We start from the raw sequence: 23,069 nt of genomic DNA on the forward strand, positions 1-23,069 counted from the left end.
TCACACACACAGACGGTCACAGGCTCACATGGACGCTCACACGGACGGCCAGCATGTGGTGATGTGAGACATGCGGGGCGGCCGTACCCCGATGAGACAGAAGCCACACACAGGCACCCACGAGGGACAGACGCGTGACACACGAGCCCTCTTGGCTTTGACAAGAGGCCCTGGAACGGGCCTGTGTGGCAGTTCAGCCAGTGCCACGTGTCCCCAGTGCAGTGCACTGCGCGAATGTCTCAAGACAGCGCCTGGCACGTGTGTACACATGGCACGCGGTGACGGCACACACGTGGCCACACAGACACACTCTGCAGCAGTGGCCCGAGAACACTGCCTGGTGTTTGCACTCACACCGACTGCATTCCAGACACACATTCAGTAAGCCACGCCAGGCGTGAAGGAAAATGTCTCTCTGGGTCAGGAGGGATGGTGCCCAGCGCTGAGGATGGACGGCGCCCTCATGGTGAGCCAAGGGATTTTGGCTGAGCAGATGGGACTGACTCAAATATGTGTCCCCCAAGAGACCAAAGGTTGTGGCAGGACAGAATCCACACCAGAGAAGAGAGAGCAGGTGTCCAGCAGGGACGGGCTCCTTCCAGCTCAACTGCCCAGCAACAGCATACATCACCAAGGCCTGTCCCAGCAACCCCGACCCACAAAGGCAAGCACTCGGGACAGGGGAGGGGCCGTGCCTTCCTCCTTTAGTGGGCTCATGCCTTCAGGGGCGCAAGGCTGTGGCTGCCGTCCACGTCTGCAGGCAGGTGGCAGACAGCACGTGAGCCCCACCCTCTCCTTCCCGGCCAGGGTCTCGGCCTGGTGAGGCAGGGGACACACGAGCCCGGAGGTGGCTCTTAATGCCACCACTGCAACAGCAGGTGTGACCGATTCCGTGCGCTGGTGATGCAGCTCAGCACCACCGCTGGCCAGGGAGGGAGGCAGGGGTAGCCCAGCCACAGCCCTGCTCCTCCTGTCGCCCTCATGGAGCACGCTCCTCTCGGGGCCACGGCATGCTCAGGGAGACCGAGCCGCCAGCCCCAGAGCCTTCTTCCTGCAGGGCCAACATCTTCTCACGTGCTGTGGAGATCCGGCAAGGAGGCCCAGGGGCCAGAGTGATGCAGCTGCTCAGACCCCACTGCAGGTGCCTTCTGGCTGGATCCGTCATGGCAACCAAGGCTTTGATGTAAATCTGGATAAGAGACCCCTCCCTCTCTTACAGAAGTGCAGGGGTCCTGTTTCACGAATGGAGGCCTCCCGGGTCCGTGGCTGGGGAAGGCCCCTACCACACAGCCGCTGCTGCTGGCGTTGCTCCCACGACCAGTGCCAAAGGTCCTGTGTGCCCAGAGGAAGTGAATGGCTGGGGCCAGGTCAGGCAGAAGGACCTGGTTGTGGCAGCGCTGACAAGAGAGCACCTCAGATCCATCCCTTACAAAATGATCGAGGGGCTTCTTCCAGAGGGCACCGTCTGGTTCCCTGAGGGGAGTGCAGCAGCCCTGACACAGCCTTCAGGAGCCATGGCAGAGCTGCAGAGGGGACCCCAGCAGTGGGGCCCTGACAAGGACGAGGTGCACCACCATGGGGCTTCCCACTGAACTCTCAGCGCCAGGACGAGCCGAGGGACGGGCGCGGCGCCCAGCCCAGACTCAGCTCAGGTCCCTGGGTCCCGCGGGGACACCTCGACAGCAGGTTCCTGGGCCACCTTCTGCCTCACACCATGAGAAACATGCAGGACGAAGTACTCCTTGCCCCGCAGCCGCGCACCTCTTCTAGGTAGGCCTGGCCTGGCCCACGACGACGGCAGCGTCAGGCGGCTCTGGAGCTGGCGCAGCCTCTGCTCCTGGCTGAGCTCACGTGGCCCTGGGGCTCTCAGGACCTCTTGGGTGTTGTCTGTGGGCCTGGGGTGGGGAGCACTGCGACTCGGAACCTGGGCTCTCCGCCGGTGTCCTGAGTTCACACGTCACACCTCGGGGATCCGGGATGAGCTGGGCACAGCGTTGCTGGGTTGCTGGGCTCCTCCTGCCCAGCGCCCTGTGACACAGCCTCTGAGGCGCTCCTCCCTGAGGCTGCGCTGGCAGGGAGGCAACTGAAGGTTCTGGAATGCTGCAGCTCCCAGGGGATGGCCAAACTGCCTGCCTCTGCCCCCAGCTCCCCCGAAAAACAACACGAAGATCCCGGGTCCAGGTTCGATTTTAATTCCAGTTAGCTTGGAATCCTCTTCCAACTGCCGAGAGCCAGAGGTGAGGATGTCCCAGCGTGCGTGCCCTGAGAAGGGAGCTGTGAATGAGAATCTCCCACTGTGGGATCTGATGGAAACACCTGCAAGGCTTTCACAGCTTGCCAAGCTGGCATCCACATGCCCCGGCGTAGTTCTCACGGTGCTCCAGGGGGGTGGATGGCCGGCGCTGCCCGTTCTCAGGGCAAGCGCTTATCACGGGACGGCTGCAGGTCCCTGCTCCAGCTGAGAGCAGCGAGCCTGCCTGAGGACCTGCTGCTGCAGGCTCCACGGCACCCCCCGGCCAGCTGGGCCTTCGCGCACACCGTGCGTTTGCTCTCACGTCCAGAGACTCGGAAGGAGAGTCTGGCAGCTTCTTCTGTATCATCCAGAACGTGACCCATGAAGCCCAGAGCTGGACGTTCTGACCCTTCTCGTTTGCAGGTGTAACCCCCAGAACAGGCAGGCACGAAGCAGCTTTCGCAGCTGGCTAGGCCTTGATGGGGTGTGAGGGAGGCTTTTGCCATCACAGCCCTGACTGTGGGAGGCTTGGGGTCAGAAACAGGCTTCCCCACTTCCAGCTGCCCCAGCTCTGTGGGACGGGAGCTTCTGACTGCAGGCCCTTCCTCCCCGCGGCTGGAGACTCAGAACGAGACCGCCAACCTCCCCAGCCCAGGTCACGTCTCTGGTCTCCCATGCCTGGTCCCCTGGAGCTGGCAATACCCTGGCAAGATCTTTGATGCTCTGCTCCCTGGGGCCTGCAGCCTGGCTTTCTCCTGACTCAAAGGGCACAGAAAACGGAGAGGAACCCAATCTGGGCAGGCTCCCCCCACTCTCCAAGGAAAACCAGCACCGAGCCCTGGAAACCCACCGGTGTCCCCACCCTGTGGAAGGAATGAGACTCAGCGCAGGGCTGGCTAAGGCTCCTGGGCTCATCCACACAGTTATTTGAGGCAGCATGTTCTAGAAAGTCCCTCAAACACTAAACCATTGCCCCTAGGGGAAATATGTACACATGCAGGTACGCGTATAAGATTGTGATCTCAAATCCTCAAAGCAATGCATCCCGGTCAGTTCTATTTCCTTTATTTTATAAAAACGAAAAGGAGGTTGGAAATATAGGGTGGCTGGCCACCCCACTACTAGGGAATCCTCAAAGCAATGCAACCTGGTCAGTTCTATTTCCTTTATTTTAAAGGAGGTTGGAAATATAGGGTGACTGGCCACCCCAATAACAGGTGCCACAGCTGGGCTTGGAGCCCCTGGAACTGACCCTAGAACTGGCCTCATGCGTGACACGTGACACTGCCCAGCCCCCCTGTCTCCTCTCTGGGCATCTAGGTAGGAGGTGAACAGGAGGGCAGAGCATTGCCTTGTCCCACCTCTGTGGGGAGCAGCACAGGGACTCCCGTTTCTCCCCACCGTGTGCCTGTCTGCAAAGGACTGTGAAGTGCTCTGAGTACTGATTCCCTTTCTTTTTTGAGACAGGCTCTCACTCCACCACCCAGGCTGGAGTGCAGTGCACGATCTTGGCTCGCTGCTACCTCCGCCCCCGGGGTTCAGGCGATTCTCCTGCCTCAGCCTCCAGAGTAGCTGGGACCACAGGCATGCGCCATCACACTGGCTAATTTGGGTATTTTTATTATTTATTATTTATTTATGTATTTATTTTTGAGACGGACTCTCATTCTGTCACCCAGGCTGGAGTGCTGGGGCATGATCTCGGCTCACTGCAGTCTCCGCCTCCCACGCTCAAGCAATTCTCCTGCCTCAGCCTCTCTAGTAGCTGGGACTACAGGCGTGTGCCACCACATCCAGCTAATTTTTGTATTTTTAGTGGAGACGGGGTTTCACCATGTTGGCCAGGCTGGTCTCAAACTCCTGACCTCAAGTGATCTGCCGGCCTCAGCCTTCCAAAGTGCTGGGATTACAGGTGTGAGCCACTGCGCCCACCCTTTTTTTTTTTTTTTTTTTTTTTGACAGAGTCTCGCTCTGTCACCCAGGCTGGAGTGTAGTGGTGGGATCTTGGCTCACTGCAACCTCTGCCTCCCGGGTTCAAGTGATTCTCCTGCTTCAGCCTCCAGAATAGCTGGAACTACAGGCGTGTGCCACCACACCTCGCTAATTTTTTATATTTTTAGTAGAGATGGGGTTTCACCATGTTAGCCAGGATGGTCTTGATCTCCTGACCTCGTGATCTGCCGACCTCGTGATCTGCCCTCCTTGCCCTCCCAAAGTGCTGGGATTACGGGAGGGTTTAGTAGAGATGGGGTTTCACCATGTTAGCCAGGATGGTCTTGATCTCCTGATCTCGTGATCTGCCCACCTCGGCCTCCCAAAGTGCTGGAATGACAGGTGTGAGCCACTGAGCCTGGCCTAATTTTTGTATTTTTAATAGAGACGGGGTTTCACCACATTGGCCAGGCTCGTCTCGAGCTCCTGACCTCAAGCGATCTGCCTCTCAAAGTGCTGGGATGACAGGCGTGAGCCACCACACCAGCCTCCTTTTTTTGTTGTTTATTCTTTGACCTCACGTGAGCAGATGATTTTCTTTTTTTATTTTTTTAGAGACGGGGCTCACTCTGCTGCCCAGGTGGGAGTGCAGGGGCGCGACTGTAGATCACTGCAGCCTCCAGCCCCTGGGCTCAAGCTATCCTCCTCTCTCAGCCTCCTGAGTAGCTGGGGCTACAGGCAGTTATTTGAGGCAGTATGTCCTAGAAGTGCCACCCCACGCTTAGCTAATTTTTAAACAATTTTTTTTTTGCAGAGACAAGGTCTTGCTGGTTGCCCAAGCTGAGCTCGAACTCCTGGGCTCAAGTAATCCTCCTGCCTTGGCCTCCCAAAGTTCTAGGATTACAGGCATAAGTCACTGTGCCCGGCTGAGGTCACAGATATATTTTAGCGAGTAGATACATTTGCAAACACAGAATCTGTGGATAGTAAGGGTTAAATGTGTGCAAGCTGCCCGGGGCCTCCCTGACTGAACTGTGGACCAAGCAGAAGGGACAGAGGGGCTCAACACATGCCCGTCGCCCAGGGCCGCCCCCCCACATCCCTGCTCAACCGCGCTCCAACCAGCTCCCTCCTCCTGGGTCTCCAGAGTGCTCCTTGTCCTGAGCCCAGAGCGCAGGCCATAACGAGCACTACAACCCTGGCCCGCGCCGTGTCCTGCGTACCTCCACCCCCGGCCTGCGTACCTCCACTCCCCGTGCCCCGCGTACCTCCGCCCCGGCAGGCTGCTCTCGGTCTGGCTGTTTCCTCCGACCTGCTGCATCTTGGACCTCTCGATGTGCTCCACGTAGGTCTGGATCATCTGCAAGGAGGGAAACGCCTGCATTAGCGCTGCCGTGGGGGCTCTCTCCGGCCCCTCTCTAACCTGTGAGGCTTTTCCGGCTGGCCTGTGCAGGCAGAAATCAAGACAGCGTCCTGGAGGCGAATCTAACCAGCCTGGGGCTCACAGCCTTCTAGCCTGGCAGCAAATGCCAGAAAAGGGACATGCTAGGGAAGAAAACCACGGTCCGCAAGAGTCGCAGGCGTCAGGCCGCCGCCCCGTCTCCAACCCTCGCCTCCGCCCTTGCCTCTGGGCGCCCACCTCTGTGTGCCGCTGGTGCAGGGCGTTGTACTCCTTCTTCATCTCCGACTCCCGCTCCTCCAACCGGGAAACTGGAAAACACAATCACTTCTGAGCCGCACGAACCGCTTTTCCATGGCCCTGAATTCTGGGTTGTAACCGCAGAGGGAGAGGGTTCCAGGACAAGGCTGGGACTCTGGGGCCTGGGACAACCAGCAGCAGTCCGGCAAGTGCAAGGCCGTATGGGGGGCTGCTGTGTGTGCTGTGCCATGGGAGAACTCAGCTCTGTGAAGGCCATCTGGGGGGCTGCTGTGTGTGCGCTGCGCCATGGGAGAACTCAGCTCTGTGAAGGCCGTCTGGGGGGCTGCTGTGTTCTGTGCCATGGGAGAACACTCAGCTCTGTTGGGAGTTAAATACGGGGGTGGGGAAACCCACAGGCGCTCTCTGTGCTAAAGTCAGCCACAAGCTTCTGAGATGCAGGCAAAACCCAGGCACGCCAGGCACAGGCAACAGGTGCACGAGAAGCTTGTGGGAGGAGGCAGGATTCAAAGTGAGTATCCTCCTGGACACGTCAAAGGGACGTGTCTGGCAGAACCAGGAGCGGGGTCCCTCACACACGCCGAGGGCTGGGGAGGCCAATCATGACTATGTGCCTTCTGGGCTGACAGTCATGTCTCCCTTACACGGGAGGCCCCCCGTGACACCAACACAGGCCCCTCTGGCCCCAGACGTGATCTGCCCAAGAGACGCAGAAGCAGCATGACAGGCCGACGGGCAGCCGCAGCCAGGGGACCCCACTCTGTCCCGCCGATGATGCATGTGTGCCCGTGACCTGATGGCCGCCTCCACAGCTGTGTTCAAACCTCAGCTCTGTCCTGCAGCCCACCAATGGGGAGGGCTGACGCGGCGAGGTGAGAGACAGCCCCGGGGAGCGCGTGGCCGGGACTCAGCTGGTAAGGTGCTCTACCAGCTTGTGCCCTGTCCTCGGTGTGGTGCCCTCCCATCCTCCCCGGCTTGCTGGTGTCTGTTTAGAAATGACTTAACAGATTATGTGGCTCAACATCTCACTTTGGCCATCCTGCTCTGTGACCTGGGGGGTAACATCCTTGGAGACCACGGCTGCCTACACTGGGCTCTTGCATCTCTACCAGGCGCCCAGGGAGGCTGCACTGCTGGCGTGGGGATCTCACCCCGAGGAGCAGCACAGGCGTCAGCGCCAAGCAGTCAGTCTGGTCTTCCCTAAGGAGCCTGAGGTGCTTACAGACATCACACCTGACACGCGTGACTTAGACTCAGCACCTCACACGCACGACTTAGACACAGCACCCAACATGCATAACTTACAGACGCTGCACCTGACACACGATGTACAGACACCGCACACAACAAAGGACTTACAGACAGGACACCTGACACATGTGATTCACAGACGCTGCATGCAGCAAACGTGACTAACACACGTGGTAAATAACACACGGCTCACAGACACTGCACAAAGCACACGACTCACACAGATGCTGCACACAGCACATGACACTCATACAGATGCTCCACACAGCACACAACTCAGATGCCACACACAGCACACGACACTCATACACAGCACACGGCACATGACTCACACAGATGCCGCACACAGCACACGACACACAGACACTGCACACAGCACACGAGTTACAGACACTGCACGCTACACACATGTAACTGGCTGCTGGAGGAGGGAGCCAGCCAGCCATCCCAGGCTTGTGCTGACCCTGGCAACGGCTGTGGCCCCACGAGAGGCTGCCTGTCAGTGTGAGGTCAGAGCCCCATAGCCTCTCTGTGAGCTCCCGCTGGGGCAGAGTACAGCCACCACCTAGAGGGAGCCCAGGGCCTGCTCTCTGCACTCATCTGGCCCCCACTCCTGGTGCTGGCCCAGTGAACAGCCTCAGCCTGTAATTCGATTTTATTTTTTTTTGATACAGGGTCTCACTCTGTCACCCAGGCTGGGGTGCAGTGGCGTGATCAAGGCTTACTGCAGCCTCTGCCTCCAGGGTTTAAGCAGTCCTCTACCTCAGCCTCCCGAGTAGCTGGGCCCACAAGTCTGTGAGCCACCATGCCTGGCTAATTTTTGTATTTTTTGTAGAGATGGGGTTTCACCAGGTTGCCCAGGCTGGTCTGGAACTCTTGAGCTCAATGGATCCTCCCACCTCGGCCTCCCAAAGTGTGGAAGTCATAGGTGTGAGCCACTGTTCCCAGCCTTGCCTGTAATTTGAGCTTATGTTTTTCTCCTTCTAAGAAGACAGCTGAGAATGTTGCACACATGAAACGTGCTGAAAGCTGAGGGACCAGGAGAGACTCTGTAATTATGGAAAGGCATTACCTAGGTACGCTCAGCACACGCCTTAGGTTTGCTTTGCGTTGTGAATGCCAGCGTGTTTCCATGTGTGTGGCAGCTGCCACCGTGGTCACCCTCTGGCCCCCAGACTCGTCAGCAGGTCATTGTGAGCACAGCAGCCTTTAGGCCTTGGCTGGGGATAGGAGTAGGTCTAACATATCAAAACAGTTTCTTTCCCCAGTTTGATCTTAACTTTTCTGAGATGAAGGAACCTGCTGTTGAGGTAGCTAGGGAAACCACAGCCAGATTGGTTTCAATCATTAAAACACCTGGGGCCAGGCACGGTGGCTCATGCCTGTAATCCCAGCACTTTGGGAGGATCACGAGGTCAGAAGATCGAGACCATCCTGGCTAACACAGTGAAACCCCGTCTCTAGTAAAAATACAAAAAATTAGCCAGGTGTGGTGGCGGGCATCTATAGTCCCAGCTACTTGGGAGGCTGAGGCAGGAGAATCACTTGAACCGGGGAGGCAGAGGTTGCAGTGAGCTGAGATCGCACCATTGCACTCCAGCCTGGGCAAAAAGAGCAAAACTCTGTCTCCAAATAAAACAAAACATCTAATTACAGAAAAGGAAAATTACACAGGAAATCATCACTTCTTCTTTAAATTTTTTCTTTTTTTTTTTTTTTTTTTTAGGCCGGGTTTTTCTTTTGCCCCCGCGGCTGGGGTGCGGTGGGATGTTGTCTCCTCACTGCAACCTCCGCCTCCTGGGTTCAAGCAATCTTCCTGCCTCAGCCCCCTGAGTAGCTGGCACTACAGGTGCCCGCCACCATGCCCGGCTAATTTTTGTATTTTTAGTAGAGACGGGATTTTGCCATGTTGGCCAGGCTGGTCTCAAACGCCTAAGCTCAGGTGATCCACCCGCCTTGGCCTCCCAAAGTGCTGGGATTACAGGTGCGAGCCACCACGCCCGGCCATTTTTTTTTTTTAAGAGATGAGGTCTCTCTGTGCCCACACCGCAGTCTCAACCTCAGCCCAGCTGAGACCATGGGTGCATGCCATCACGCCTGGCCTGTAACACTGACAGTAGAGTTTAAGCAAAGACTTTTAAAGGTAAGCAAACCGATTGTTCTTATAATAATAATAATGATAAACCCCTTTTGCCACTTTGCCTTGCAGGGGACAGACACCCTGATCAGCTGTGCCCCCCACCTAGGCGCTGTCACTCTAGTGGGGCTACACCAGCGGGCCCACCCTCCTGCCTGAGAAGGAGCCATCATTCCTCAGCAGTGTGAAGACGTGGGGACCCCAGGGGCTGCAGAAGCTCTGTTCAAAAGGTGCAGGAAGGACCTTCAGGACCACAGACTTGTGATCTGGGGGTCAGAATTCACTCTGAAGCAAAAGTGCTATGGGGCCACAGTGGCCTGATTTACTTATTTCCACACACAATTTGGGGTCCATTACAGCAACAGGCAGCAGTGCAAAGAGCTGGAATACATGGCTGAGGCTCCCACTGGGCTTCCTCTCGTCCCATTGTGTGGAAGGCGCTCCATGTCCACCCCAACCAGAGCCGTCCCAGGGCAGCGCCCATCAAGCGCGCCTCCAGGCTCCCGCCAGCCACTTACTCTGATCGGCATAGTTCTTGGCCTTCAGCTCCAGCTGGCGCGTCTGGAACTCATAGTGCTCCACCTGGATTTGCAGCTCTTTCTTCTCTTGTTCCAGAGAATCTTCAAACTCAATGAATTTCTGTGCATGGAAGGGAGGGAAAGAGCAGTCATCATGAGTCAGTGTGGAGCAGCCGCCTTTCACTTGAAGGGCTGCAGGCTTTGAGGGCCCAGGGGCCAAAGATGTCCCCAAGGCCACAAGCTGGCCCATGGCGAGGCTGGAATGGGGGCTTCCCGCCACATGGCTGTGGCCACCACCCTCCTCAGGCACAGTGAGGAGCCATGAGGGCAGGGCGGGAGAGCCCTCCAGGACCGCACGATCACACCCTCCTCTCCCGGGAGGATGTGCTGTGAAGGGAGCCTGTTGTTTCCAATTACGGCTGTCTTCGTGGCTGCATGAGACCCAGGCAGCAATGCGGGGCCCTGCACTCAGAAGGCCTCGTGCTTGGCTTGGCTGCTGCCATCTTGAAATGTTTGCTAAGTTTTGAACATAGAGCCCTGTGTTTCCATTTTTACACTGGGACCCATGAGCATGCAGCCAGTCGTGTTTGCAATGGAGTCATCTGACTCCTCTCAACTCCACGCCTCAACCAGAAAAGGTTGAGCCTCCTTTTCTGCATCTCAGTTGCAGCTCAGCTCAGGACACCATCGTTACTGGGATAACCAGCAACACCGTCTTGCTCCTAGTCCTTAAATAAAAAGGCAGGGGGATTGGTCTAGGTTTGGAATCTTAACCCTATGTGGTAAGTTTCAGGACAAAATTATTATCAAACCAAGTGAAAAGAAAACATTTTGCAAAATAAAAGCAGCTCATAAAAGGTCTGAGGAACAGAGGGGCCAGTGAGGCCCCAGGTGTGGCCAGGCATCGATGCCATAAGTGTAGTTCCTACAGCAGCCCAGAGAGGGAGCTGTTAACACCTCGTTTTTACAGAGTAGAAAACTGGGGAATACTATCAAGAAATTTCATTGGGGCCGGGCGCGGTGGCTCACGCTTGTAATCCCAGCACTTTGGGAGGCCGAGGCGGGCGGATCACGAGGTCAGGAGATCGAGACCACGGTGAAACCCTGTCTCTACTAAAAATACAAAAAATTAGCCGGGCGCGGTGGCGGGCGCCTGTAGTCCCAGCTACTCGGAGAGGCTGAGGCAGGAGAATGGCGTGAACCCGGGAGGCGGAGCTTGCAGTGAGCCGAGATTGCGCCACTGCACTCCAGCCTGGGTGACAGAGCGAGACTCCGTCTCAAAAAAAAAAAAAAAAAAAAAAAAAGAAATTTCATTGGAAGAAGTATAAATATCAACTGGGCTTTTTTTTTTTTTTTTTTTTTAAGACAGAGTCTCGCTCTGTCTCTGAGGCTGGACTGCAGTGGTGCGATCACAACTCACTGCAGCCTTGAGCACCTGAGCTCAAATGATCCTCCTGCCTCCACCTCCTGAGTAGCTGGGACCACAGGAGTCTGTCACCATGCCTAGCTAATTTTTAAAACTTTTTTGTAGAGGCCAGGCACAGTGGCTCATGTTGTGAGCCACCAGCCTGAGCGAGTGTTCGAGACCAGCCTGACCAACATGGTAAAACCCTGTTTCTCCTAAAAAATACACGGCAACCTCTGCCTCCTGGGTTCAAGTGATTATCCTGCTTCATCACAGAACTTTGGGAGGCCGAGGCAGATGGATCATGTGAGGTCAGGAGTTCGAGACCAGCCTGACCAACATGGTGAAACCTTGTTTCTACTAAAAAATACAAAAATTAGCCGGGTGTGGTGGCACACACCTATAATCTCAGCTACTTGGGAGGCTGAGGAAGGAGAATCGCTTGAACCTGGGAGGTGGAGATTGCAGTGAGCCCAGATCACCCCACTGTACTCCAGCCTGGGAGACACAGCAAGACTCCATCTCGCCGGGCATGGGGATCCGCCTGTAATCACAGATTTTGGAGGTGGCGGGTGGATCAGAGGTCGAGTCCAAGATCAGCCATTGGTTACACAGTGAAACCCCGTCTCTACTTAATAAAAAAAATTGAAAAGTAGGCTGGTGGCAGGTGCCTATAGTCCAGTATTTGGGAGGCTGAGGCAGAATGGGTGTGAACGGGAGGCAGACTTGCAGTGACCGATATGTACTGCACCGCCTGGGGGAGAGGTCACTCCCAAAAAAAAATTTTTTTTGAGATGGGTTTTGTTATGGTTCCAGGTTGGTCTCTCCTCCCACCTCAGCCTCCCAAAGTGCTGGGATTATAGGCCTGAGCGACTGCACCCAGCCTCAGCTGGGTTCTGAAGACAAAAGAGTTTCTCAAAAGATGGGAATATAAACCCGGCGGTGGATTTCATCTTTTGGGATCTGGAAGATTCATGGGTAGTGGCCACAGCTGTGTTCCCTATAATAACTCTACCCACTCTCCCACCCGGATACTAGGCCCCTCGACGCTTCTTCCTATAGCAGCAGCTTCTAAAAAGGTCTTTGTGTTGAAACCACTGGGGCTCTGCCCAAGAGGTGACTCATTCTGCGCAGTTACTGAGAGGGCAGAAAACCACAGAGGAGGCGGGAGGGTCAGGCAGGGAGCGGGAGGCAGCAGGAAGAGTCTGTGTTACGGGCATCACATGCAACGTAAGGAAAAGGAAGAAAAACAAACACTCCACAGCTGAGAAAATGCATGACTGTTTTGTGCAGTGGTACAAAAAGTAAAAATAAGTGATTCTGAATTAACTGTGGCTACAACTAGCATATGAAGAACACACACATGCTATTAATTGACTGATAAGAATTTTTAACAAAAAGTTGTCTGGGTGCGGTGGCTCACGCCTGTAATCCCAGCACTCTGGGAGGCCGAGGCAGGGTGGATCACGAGGTCAGGAGATGGAGACCATCCTGGCTAACATGGTGAAACCCTGTTTCTACTAACAATAAAAAAAATTAGCTGGGCGTGGTGGTGGGCGCCTGTAGTCCCTGCTACTCGGGAGGGCGAGGCAGGAGAATCACTCGAACCCGGGAGGCGGAGGTTGTAATGAGCTGAGATCGCACCACTACACTCCAGCCTGGGCAATAGAGCGAGACTCAGTCTCCAAAAACAAAACAAAACAAAACGAAAAAACAAAGTTTTTATAGGCCAGGAGCGGTGGCTCATGCCTGTAATCCCAGTACTTTGGGAGGCCGAGGTGAGTGGATTGATTGACTCCAGCAGTTAGATGCAACATGGCGAAATCCCGTCTCTACAAAAAAAATTAGCTGGACACGATGGCATGTGCCTGTAGTTCCAGCGAGCTGGGAGGCTGTGGTGGGAGGATCACCTGAGCCAGGAGGTCAGGGCTGCAGTGAGCCCTGAGGCTGGCACCACTGCACTCCCGAATGACAGTGAGATCCTCTCTCTAAAAAAAAAGATTTTGTAGAGATAGGGTCTCACTGTATTGCCCAGGCTGGTCTCAAATTCCTGGGCTCAAGCAATCCTCCCGCCTTGGCCTTCCAAAGTGCTGGGATTACAGGCATGAGCAAAGGATCTTTTTTTTTTTTTTGAGATAGAGTGCAATGGCACGATCTCCGCTCATCGCAACCTCTGCCTCCCGGGTTCAAGCGATTCTCCTGCCTCAGCTTCCCGAGTAGTTGGGATTACAGGCATGCACCACCACATCCAGCTAATGTATTTTTAGTAGAGATGGCGTTTTGCCATGTTGGTCAGGCTGGTCTCAAACTCCTGACCTTAGGTGATCCGCTTGCCTTGGCCTTCCCAAGTGCTGGGATTACAGGCATGAGCCCCCATGCCTGGCCTGGTTTTGCTTTTTTTTTTGAGACAAAGTTTTGCTCTTGTTGCCCAGGCTGGAGTGCAATGACATGACTCAGCTCACTGCAACCTCCGCCCCCTGGGTGCAAGCGATTCTCTTGCCTCAGCCTCCCAAGTAGCTGGGATTGCAAGCACCCACCACCACGCCCAGCTAATTCTTTGTATTTTTAGTAGAGACGGGGTTTTGCCATGTTGGCCAGGCTGGCCTCGAACTCCTGACCTCAGGTGATCCACCCATCTCAGCCTCCCAAAATGCTGGGATTATAGGCGTGAGCCCCTCATGCTCAGCCTGGATATTTATTTATTTATTTATTTATTTTATTTATTTATTTTTTTGAGACGAAGTCTCACTCAGTCGCCCAGGCTGGAGTGCAGTGGCACTATCTTGGCTCACTGCAAGCTCCGCCTCCTGGGTTCACGCCATTCTCCTGCCTCAGCCTCCTGAGTAGCTGGGACTACAGGCACCTGCCACCACGCCCGGCTAATTTTGTTTTTGTATTTTTAGTAGAGATGGGGTTTCACCGTGTTAGCCAGGATGGTCTCGATCCCCTGACCTCGTGATCTGCCTGCTTCGGCCTCCCAAACTGCTGGGATTACAGGTGTGAGCCACTGTGCCTGGCCTGGTCTGGAAATTTTTTAAAGTAGGTAATTTTATTTCCTGTTATATAAAAAATGAGAATAATTATATAAACAATATGTTTTTGTAGGAAAATCAGTGTTAAGTAAAAACAGAAAAAATTTTAAATTACGAGTCTCGGTCTATAGGGTCAGTTAAAATTGTGTGACGTGCTTCTGGATTTGTATGTGTGTGTTTGTAGAGCAGATGTATGATCATCTTGTACACAGTGTTTTGTAACCTGATTTATTCACTGATTTATACTGAAATGCCTTTCAAAACCAACAGGCGCTGCCCGGCCACCCATCGTCTGGGAAGTGAGGAGCGCCTCTGCCCGGCCACCCATCGTCTGGGAAGTGAGGAGCGCCTCTGCCCGGCCGCCCCGTCTGGGAAGAAGTTAGGAGCACCTCTGCCCGGCCGCCCCGTCTGGGAAGAAGTGAGGAGCGTCTCTGCCCGACCGCCCCGTCCGGGAAGAAATGAGCAACGCGTCTACCCGGTCGCCCCGTCTGGGAAATGAGGAGCGCCTCTGCCCGGCCGCCCCGTCTGGGAAGAAATGAGGAGCACCTCTGCCCGGCCGCCCCGTCTGGGAAGAAGTGAGGAGCACCTCTGCCCAGCCGCCCCATCTGGGAAGAAGTGAGGAGCGCCTCTGCCCGGCCGCCCCATCTGGGAAGAAGTGAGGAGGGTCTCTGCCTGGCTGCCCCGTCTGGGAAGTGAGGAGCACCTCTGCCCGGCTGCTCCATCTGGGATGTGGGGAGCGCCTCTGCCCGACCGCCCCGTCTGGGAGGTCTACCACGGAGGCCAGAAGCAATGTGGGGGCTGGACGTGGTGGCTCACGCCTGTAGTCCCAGTACTCTGGGAGGCTGAGGCGGGTTGATCACTTGAGGCTAGGAGTTCGAGACCAGTCTGGCCAACATGGCGAAACATATGAAAAATACAACAGACAAACCAACCAACCAACCCAGCGACAACAAAACAGGTCTACCCTGGAGTCATACTCTAATTTTTTCTATTTTCCTCCCTTTCTGATCCTTTATCCCACTTTCTTTTTCTTCCTCTTCCTTCTCCTTCTTCTTTGTCAAATAGAGGATTGAGTTATTATCACTGATCCATATAAAGTCCCTCTCTCATTTATTTTAATTCCCACCCCCCATTTCTATTCCCCGACTTCCCATGTGCAACCTTCCTAATATGTTTGATACGCATCTTTTTGTTTGTATGTAGTTTTAGAAAATGTTTATTGTTTTTGTGTGCAAAAAAAAATTAAAAAAAAAAAACAACCAACAGGCGTATTCTACCACTTCCATTTTTGGCAGGTGTGTGTTCTGCTGAGAGTGTGTGGGTAGAGCACAGTTTGCTCAATCCATTATCTCTTTATGGACTTTCAGGTTGCTTTAAAATGTTTGCTATTATAAAAAGCTGGCCGGGCACGGTGGCTCATGCCTGTAATCCCAACACTTTGGGAAGCCGAGGCGGGTGAATCACCTGAGGTTGGGAGTTCAAGACCAGCCTGGCCAACACGGTGAAACCTCGTCTCTACTAAAAATACAAAAAATTAGCTGGGTGTGGCGGCGTGCGCCTGTAATCCCAGCTACTCAGGAGGCTGAGGCAGGAGAATCGCTTGAACCCAGGTTGCAGTGAGCCGAGATTGCCATTGGTTGTGCCATTGCACTCCAGCCGGGGCAACAAGAGCGAGATTCCATCTCAAAAGAAAAACCAACCAACAAACAAAAGCTGTGTGCACACACATCTTTGTATATTCACCTGCTGGCTTCCTGCTCTCCAAGGCTGTGGTCATGCACTGCTAAGTGACTCCTCAGAGGGTGTCCCAACTTACACTTCCCCCCAAAAAGTGGGACAGTGCCCTTTTGTAGAACTCTCAACATGTCTTTCTTTTATACTTTTTTGGTTTGTTTTTGAGGCTTTTTCTCCTTTGCTTTTATTTTTCAATTTTTTGGGGACGGGGTCTCCCTCTGTCACCCAGGCTGGAGTGCAGTGGCACAACCAAGGCTCACTGCAGCCTTGACCTCGTGGACTCAAGCGATCCTCCCATCTCAGTCTCCTGAGTAGCTGGGCCCACAGGCACATGCCACCACATTGCACTAATTTTTGTGTGTGTGTTTTTTTTTTTTTTTTTTGGTAGAGATGGGGTCTCCCTATGTTACCCAGGCTGCTCTCAAACTCCTGGGCTCAAGTGATCCCCCCTCAGCCTCCCAGAGTATTGGGATTACAGGCATGAGCCACTGTGCCTGGATACATTTCAGTCTGTTTCTGAGCCAGCACCACAGGTTTTTAAACTGGTGTTGTGGTGTAATGGTACTTTCTAGTATCTAATATCTGCTCTCCCTCTTACATCTTCCTTTTCAACATTTTCCTGGTTATTCCTAGTTTCTCCTTCTAGATTAATTTGAGAATCATTTTGAATCATCTACATACATATTTATTTTTTGGTTATGCATTTCACCTGCCAGTAGGCACCAGGTCTCTGTCCCTTAGGAAGGGGCCTTTTTTTTTTCTTTTTAAAGATGGGGTCTCAGGCTGGCACAGTGGCTCACACCTGTAATCCCAGCACTTTGGGTCGCTGAGGCATGAGTGTCACTTGAGGCCAAGAGTTCGAGCTCAGCCTGGGCAATATAACAAGACCTTACCTCTACAAAAAATAATTAGCTTGGCGTAATGTCGCATGCCCATAGTCCCAGCTACTTGGGAGGTTGAGGCAGGAAGATTGCTTGAGATGGGGTCTTGCTCTGTTATCCAGACTGGAGTACAGCAGCATGACCAAGGCTCACTGCAGCCTTGACCTACTGGGCTCAAGCAATCCTCCTGCCACAGCCTCCTGAAGCACAGGGACTACAAGTGTGAGCCACCTCGCCCAGCCCCTAATGCTGAGTTGTTTTCACTGAGAAGATGCTCAGGGCTAGACTTGGGGTGAGAGAAAACTCATCTTGAGGAAGTGAAGAGTCCCCTGATGGGGCTTCCGGGGCTGGACGCTGCAACATTCTTTTTTTTTTTTTTTTTGGAGATGGCTCTGTTGCCCAGGCTGGTGTGCAGTGGTGCAATCTTGGCTCACTGCAACCTCTATCTCCCAGGTTCAAGCAATTCTCCTGCCTCAGCCTCTGACTAGCTGGGATTACAGGCGCCCACCACCATGCCCGGCTTATTTTTGTATTTTTAGTAGAGATGGGGTTTCACCACGTTGGCCAGCCTGCTCTCGAACTCCTGATCTCAAGGAATCTGCCTGCCTTGGCTTCCCAAAGTGCTGGTACTACAGGCGTGAGCTACTGCAGCCGGCCCAGAAAATATTTTTATTTAAAGATCATTGGCCAGGCGCAGTGACTCATGCCTGTAATCCCAGCACTTTAGGAGGCTGAGGTCGGGGGATCACCTGGGGTCAGGAGTTCAAGAGCAGTCTGGCCAACATCGTAAAACCCTGTCTCTACTAAAAATACAAAATTAGCCAGGCATGGTGGTGCATGCCTGTAATCCCAGCTACTCAGGAGGCTGAGGCAGGAGAATCTCTTGAACCCGGGAGGCAGAGGTTGCAGTGAGCCGAGGCCATGACATTGCACTCCAGCCTGGGTGACAAGAGTGAAACTCTGTCTCAAAAAAAAAAAAAAAAAACAACTCATTTACTTCTGATTTAAGAGAACCAAGAATTTTCAGCCGGGCTTGGTGGCTCAAGTGTGTAATCCCAGCACTTTGGGAGGCTGAGATGGGCAGATCTTGAGGTCAGGAGATGGAGACCATCCTGGCTAACAAGGTGAAACCCCGTCTCTACTAAAAATACAAAAAAGATTAGCCGGGCAGGGTGGCGGGAGCCTGTAATCCCAGCTAATCAGGAGGCTGAGGCAGGAGAATGGTATGAACCTGGGAGGCAGAGCTTGCAGTGAGCCAAGATCGCGCCACTGCACTCCCGCCTGGGCGATAGAATGAGACTCCATCTCAAAAAAAAAAAAAAAAAAAAAAAGAGAGAGAACCAAGAATTTTCAGTAGTGGGGACTTGGGGAATAGAGATGAATTTAAATCTATAAAGCACGATTACAAAATATAAACGGAGCTGAGAAAAATAACATTTTAACTATCAGCATTTTTGTTGAATGGGCCTGCATAGTACTAGATTATAAAAAAATAAAAGAACTACCCGGAATACAGCACGGTAGTATCTTGGTCCCAGAGACCTACTGAAGGTGTGACGAAAGCAAAGTGAAAGGTTTCTGTACACGTGCTCGTGATCCATGCTGCAGGGCAGCGTGTATTTGACACAGCTACCTACCTAACCGAGTCTAGTGAAATGCCATGTGGCATCCGGACACGCGAGGCCACCTGTGGGTCACCTTTGAGATCCCGAGGAGCAATGACTCGAGATGACAAAATGAAGGAAAACACGGGTGTCGCTCCTCAGTCGAGACACGAGACAACTCTCACATCTAGGTACCAATATGCCACAGGATTCCCTTTTAAGACATGTTTTTAAGATGTACTTCCCCATCCCTCCCACGACCAAAGGGCTCTGCTTGAAAATTAAATTCAACTTATGTTTTCAGAATTTGCTTTTCGGTGAATTTCTTTCTTTCTCTTTTTTTTTTTTTTTTGAGATGGAGTTTTACTCCGTCACCCAGGCTGGAGTGCAGTGGCACGATCTTGGCTCAGTGCAACCTCCATCTCCTGGGTTCAAGTGATTCTCTTGCCTCAGCCTCCCAGTCTCCCGAGTAGCTAGGATTATAGGCGCTCACCACCACACCTGGCTAATTTTTATTTTTTATTTTTTGAGACGGAGTCTCGCTCTGTTACCCAGGATGGAGTGCAGTAGCGTAATCTCAGCTCACCGCAACCTCTGCCTCCCAGGTTCAACTGTTTCTCCTGCCTCAGCAACCCGAGTAGCTGGGATCACAGGCGCCCATCACCACACCTGGCTGATTTTTTTTATTTTTAGTAAAGATGGGACTTCATTGTGTTAGCCAGGATGGTCTCAATCTCCTTGACCTCGTGATCTGCCTGCCTTGGCCTCCCAAAGTGTTGGGATTACAGGCGTGAACCACTGCGCCTGGTCATACCTGGCTAATTTTTGTATTTTTGGTAGATACGGGGTTTCACCATGTTGGCCAGGCTGGTCTCAAACTCCTAACCTCAGGTCATCCACCCACCTCAGCCTCCCAAAGTGCTGGGATTAGAGGCGTGAGCCACCATGCCCAGCATTTTCGGTGAATTTCAAGATACATATTGAAATAACCTGGCTGGGCACAGAGGCTTACTCCTGTAATCCCAGCATTTTGGGAGGCCGAGGTGGGCGGATCACGAGGTCAGGAGTTTGAGACCAGCCTGACCAACATGGTGAAACCCCATCTCTACTAAAAATACCAAAATTAGCCGGGCGTGGTGGTGCGTACCTGTAATCCCAGCTACTCAGGAGGCTGAGGCAGGAGAATCTCTTGAACTCAGGAGGCAGAGGTTGCAGTGAGCCGAGATCGTGCCATTGCATGACAGAGGGAGACTCTGTCTCAAAAAAAAAAGAAATGACCTGAGAGCATAGGGTCTTCGAAAACCTAGTAATCCACGTCAGTTTTTTCAGTATTCCATAAAACGATATCATCCTTCCTTTTATATATAAACAAAGTTAATGCAGTGACTGACTTTTAATGTCCAATATAAAATCAAGATGACAGTATTGTGGGCTCAGAAGGTGACAGCAGTGGCCAGGTAAGTTCTTTCACAGGGCGATCAACAGGCTTTTTGGTGACTTTCACAACCCATGGACACTTTCCTGCTGAGTAAAGTCACACATTAAATCCAAACCTCGGCCAGGCGCGGTGGCTCCCGCCTGTAATCCCAGTACTTTGGGAGGCTGAGGTGGGCAGATCACCTGAGGTCAGGAGTTCAAGGCCAGCCTAGCGACCATGGTGAAACCCCATCTCTACTAAAAATACAAAAAATTAGCCGGGTGTGGTGGTGGGCGCCTGTGATCATAGGTACTCAGGAGGCTGAGGCAGAATCGCTTGAACCCGGGAGGTGGAGCTTGCAGTGAGTGGAGATCGCGCCGTTGCACTCCAGCCTAGGCAACAGAGTGAGACTCTGTCTCAAAACAAAACAAAACAAAACAAAACAAAACAAAACAAAACAAAACACAAAACAAAACAAAACAAAACAAAACAAAACAAAACAAAACAAAACAAAAAAACTTCCAAACCTCCTCTCTCATACGTTCGTTAGGCCAGGCTCACCAGCGAGAAACAATTCAGCTCTGGCTGGTTGGTTAGAAACGAATCTTGACACGAATCAAAGATCTCGTTCTTGTGCAATACCGATCAACTTATTTCCTTCCCTGGGAATGAGGGGGTAGTATGAATTTCCAAAGGAAAAACGCTCATTTTTGGTCTTTTATCTTAAGCAGGCAGACAGGCACTGGGCACATGCCTGGCAGATGCCCTTCACGGCTAGTTCCCAGGTACGGGCAGGGACCTCCCATGGCTGTGGTTACCCAGGGCTGGCAAGGGGCAGTCAGAGCTCTTTCCATTTCCCACAACTGCCTGGCCACCTAGATCTAAAACACAGAGAGAGGACGTGCAGGGGGTGGCTCTGGAGTTACAAAGCTGCCCCTGAAGCCTGCTGGACGGGACATGGGTCGAGGGAAGGACATTTCTCCATTGAGGTATTACATGTGGGGCTGAGAGATCTGGCCACCAGCTCGGGAATCCAAAAATCAGGTTGAAAAGCAAGGCTTCCTCACGTTCTGTGAAAGGGACTGCTGGGTTCAGCGTCCACATGAAACAAATCCCAACTGGTTGAACACGCACTGATTTTCAAGAATGGGTAAGACAGATGGGAAATAGATATATATATATCTAGCACATATACATTTGTATTGGGAAATACATATATATATATATATATAAATTTATATGGTTGGTACCAGCAGAAGAAAAGTGGAGATAAAACTAAAACCCCAAGTTAAATGTCCCACCCTATGAAACATCTCCCTGGGAAAAATTATTCTCAAGTAAACTTTTATTCTCTGGTGCATTCTTAGGAGTTTGCATTGGCTTCTGAAACTTCCTAATCAGCCCCAGCCTCCGACTCCCTCTGGTTCCACTGAACGAGGGGCCTGCTAACCGTGCCTCAGTTTACTCTTCTCAGTAGACAAAGGGTCCCTGCTCCCAAAACATGAATGCTTTAACCTGAGGCAGGGACACAGAGACACACGTGTGCAAGGGCCCACTGGGACTGTGCGTTTATCTGGGAATTCATTTCCTGGGGAGAAGGAAAAGTGATGGGCAGGCTGGCTGGGGAAAGGTTAGGGAACAGGAGCCCAAAACTCCCCAGAGGCCTGGGGAGGAAGGGGCACCCAGAAACTTTAACGAAAGGCAAGTTTTGAATCTGGTTGTTGATAACAAGAATCGAAATGTCCTAGGCCCTGTGTGGGAAACGTAGACGGAGGAGCGGCCTTGAGGAAAGGCCCTGTCGTGTTTCACGTCGCATGCCCCGGCTCTCTTGCTGTAACAGTGGCTCAAAAAAAATGCAACAGAGTAATGATGTGGTGCGCTCTAAGGGTCCCTGCAAAGACTCATCCCCTCAAAAGTGGATTCTAGTCTCTGGGTTTCACCGCCAGCCTCCCCCGGAGCAGTGCTTGGCCCAGCACCCTGCCACGCGGTGAGCGGGCTTACAAACCGCTCATGCGTGAAGGTTACGTAAAAGCAAGCCGCCCAGCTCCCCCGCGGGCAGGCGGATGGGCAAACAGCACTGCTGGGACCCTGCTTGGCCATGGGGGAAGGACACACACAGCCTGGGTGAGTCCCCGAATCACTGTACAGAGTGGAAGATGTCACAGGAAACCACGTATGCACTGCAGGAGGCCATTGTGCAAAGCTCTAGAAGATGCAAATCAACCCACAGTGACTGAAGGCAGGTCAGTGGTTACCTGGGGACAGGTGGGGCAAGGACGGGTTGGAGGGGGGTTACACAGGACACAGGGAACTCTGGGGTCTGGGCGTCTACACTGCTTGGACTGCAGGGATGGCTTCAGGTGTTTATACGTATTTCAAAACCCATCAAATTGTACTCTTTAAGTATGTACAGTTCAGTGTATGTCAATGATACTGCAATAAAATTGTTACCCACAGAAAGAAAATAAAAAGCAGCCCAAGGCGAAAAAGTCGATCCTGTGCCACAGCACAGGCAGTCCTGAGGTGCGAGCGGTTTCCCACCAGGCTCTTCTTGGCCTTTCGAGAACTTCAGCCCCTCTCTGCTGTTTCCTGTCACTGGCATCCACTTTCCCATCTCACAATATTTTCTCCTGTCTGGTCTCCTGTATCTGAAACCCACTGCTACGGGATCTCCCTTCTTTCTGGAAAATGTTCATTAAACAGAAAACAAACCCACCCTTTAAGCATCTTCCTTTCTTGCATGAAGCTGAGTAACTCACCATCTGCCCTTGTGTGCAGGCAGCTCGGCTAGACTGCCCACAGCCGCACTGTCCAGTATGGAAGCCCTGGCCACATGTTTACATTAATTAAAATAAAACACAGCCGGGCATGGTGGCACGAGCCTGTAGTCCCAGCTACTCGGGAGGCTGAGGTGGGAGGATTGCTTCGGTCTAGGAGTTTGAGACCAGCCTGGGCAACATGGCGAGACCTCATCTCTGAAACAAGTAAATACAACTAAAAACCCAGTTCCTCAGTTCCATGAGTCACGCCTAAAATGCTCAACGGCCCTCTCTCCATGAGTCACACCTAAAATGCTCAACGGCCCTATGTGGCCAGCAGCTACTGAAGTGGACAGCACCAAATACAACATTTCCATCATCCCAGAACGTTCTGTCAGACAGAAAGGCTGCTCCAAAGAGACAGTCCTTGACCTTCAGGAACTGCAGTTTGGTGAGATGTGTGCAGAGGCAGAGGAAAGCCGGCTTCCCCTTATCCACAAACACAGAAG

The 23,069-nt window shown here is 52.9% G+C and overlaps 1 protein-coding gene across 8 annotated transcripts in view; it reads right to left on the reverse strand.

The window, feature by feature from the left end:
* Nucleotides 1–23,069, reverse strand: part of MAPK8IP3 (mitogen-activated protein kinase 8 interacting protein 3) — a 62,175-nt gene that overhangs the window by 32,605 nt on the left and 6,501 nt on the right. For all 8 annotated transcript variants that reach the window (XM_058434220.1, XM_032145114.2, XM_032145113.2 and 5 more), the window contains exons 2-4: nucleotides 9,729–9,849; nucleotides 5,805–5,875; nucleotides 5,434–5,525 (exon numbers count right to left, since the gene is read on the reverse strand). In XM_058434220.1, the coding sequence (XP_058290203.1) occupies nucleotides 5,434–5,525; nucleotides 5,805–5,875; nucleotides 9,729–9,849 (284 nt within the window). The remainder of the gene's footprint in view (nucleotides 1–5,433; nucleotides 5,526–5,804; nucleotides 5,876–9,728; nucleotides 9,850–23,069) is intronic.

This window comes from Hylobates moloch, unplaced genomic scaffold, assembly GCF_009828535.3.
Source record: "Hylobates moloch isolate HMO894 unplaced genomic scaffold, HMol_V3 SCAFFOLD_23, whole genome shotgun sequence".
Lineage (NCBI taxonomy): Eukaryota > Metazoa > Chordata > Mammalia > Primates > Hylobatidae > Hylobates > Hylobates moloch.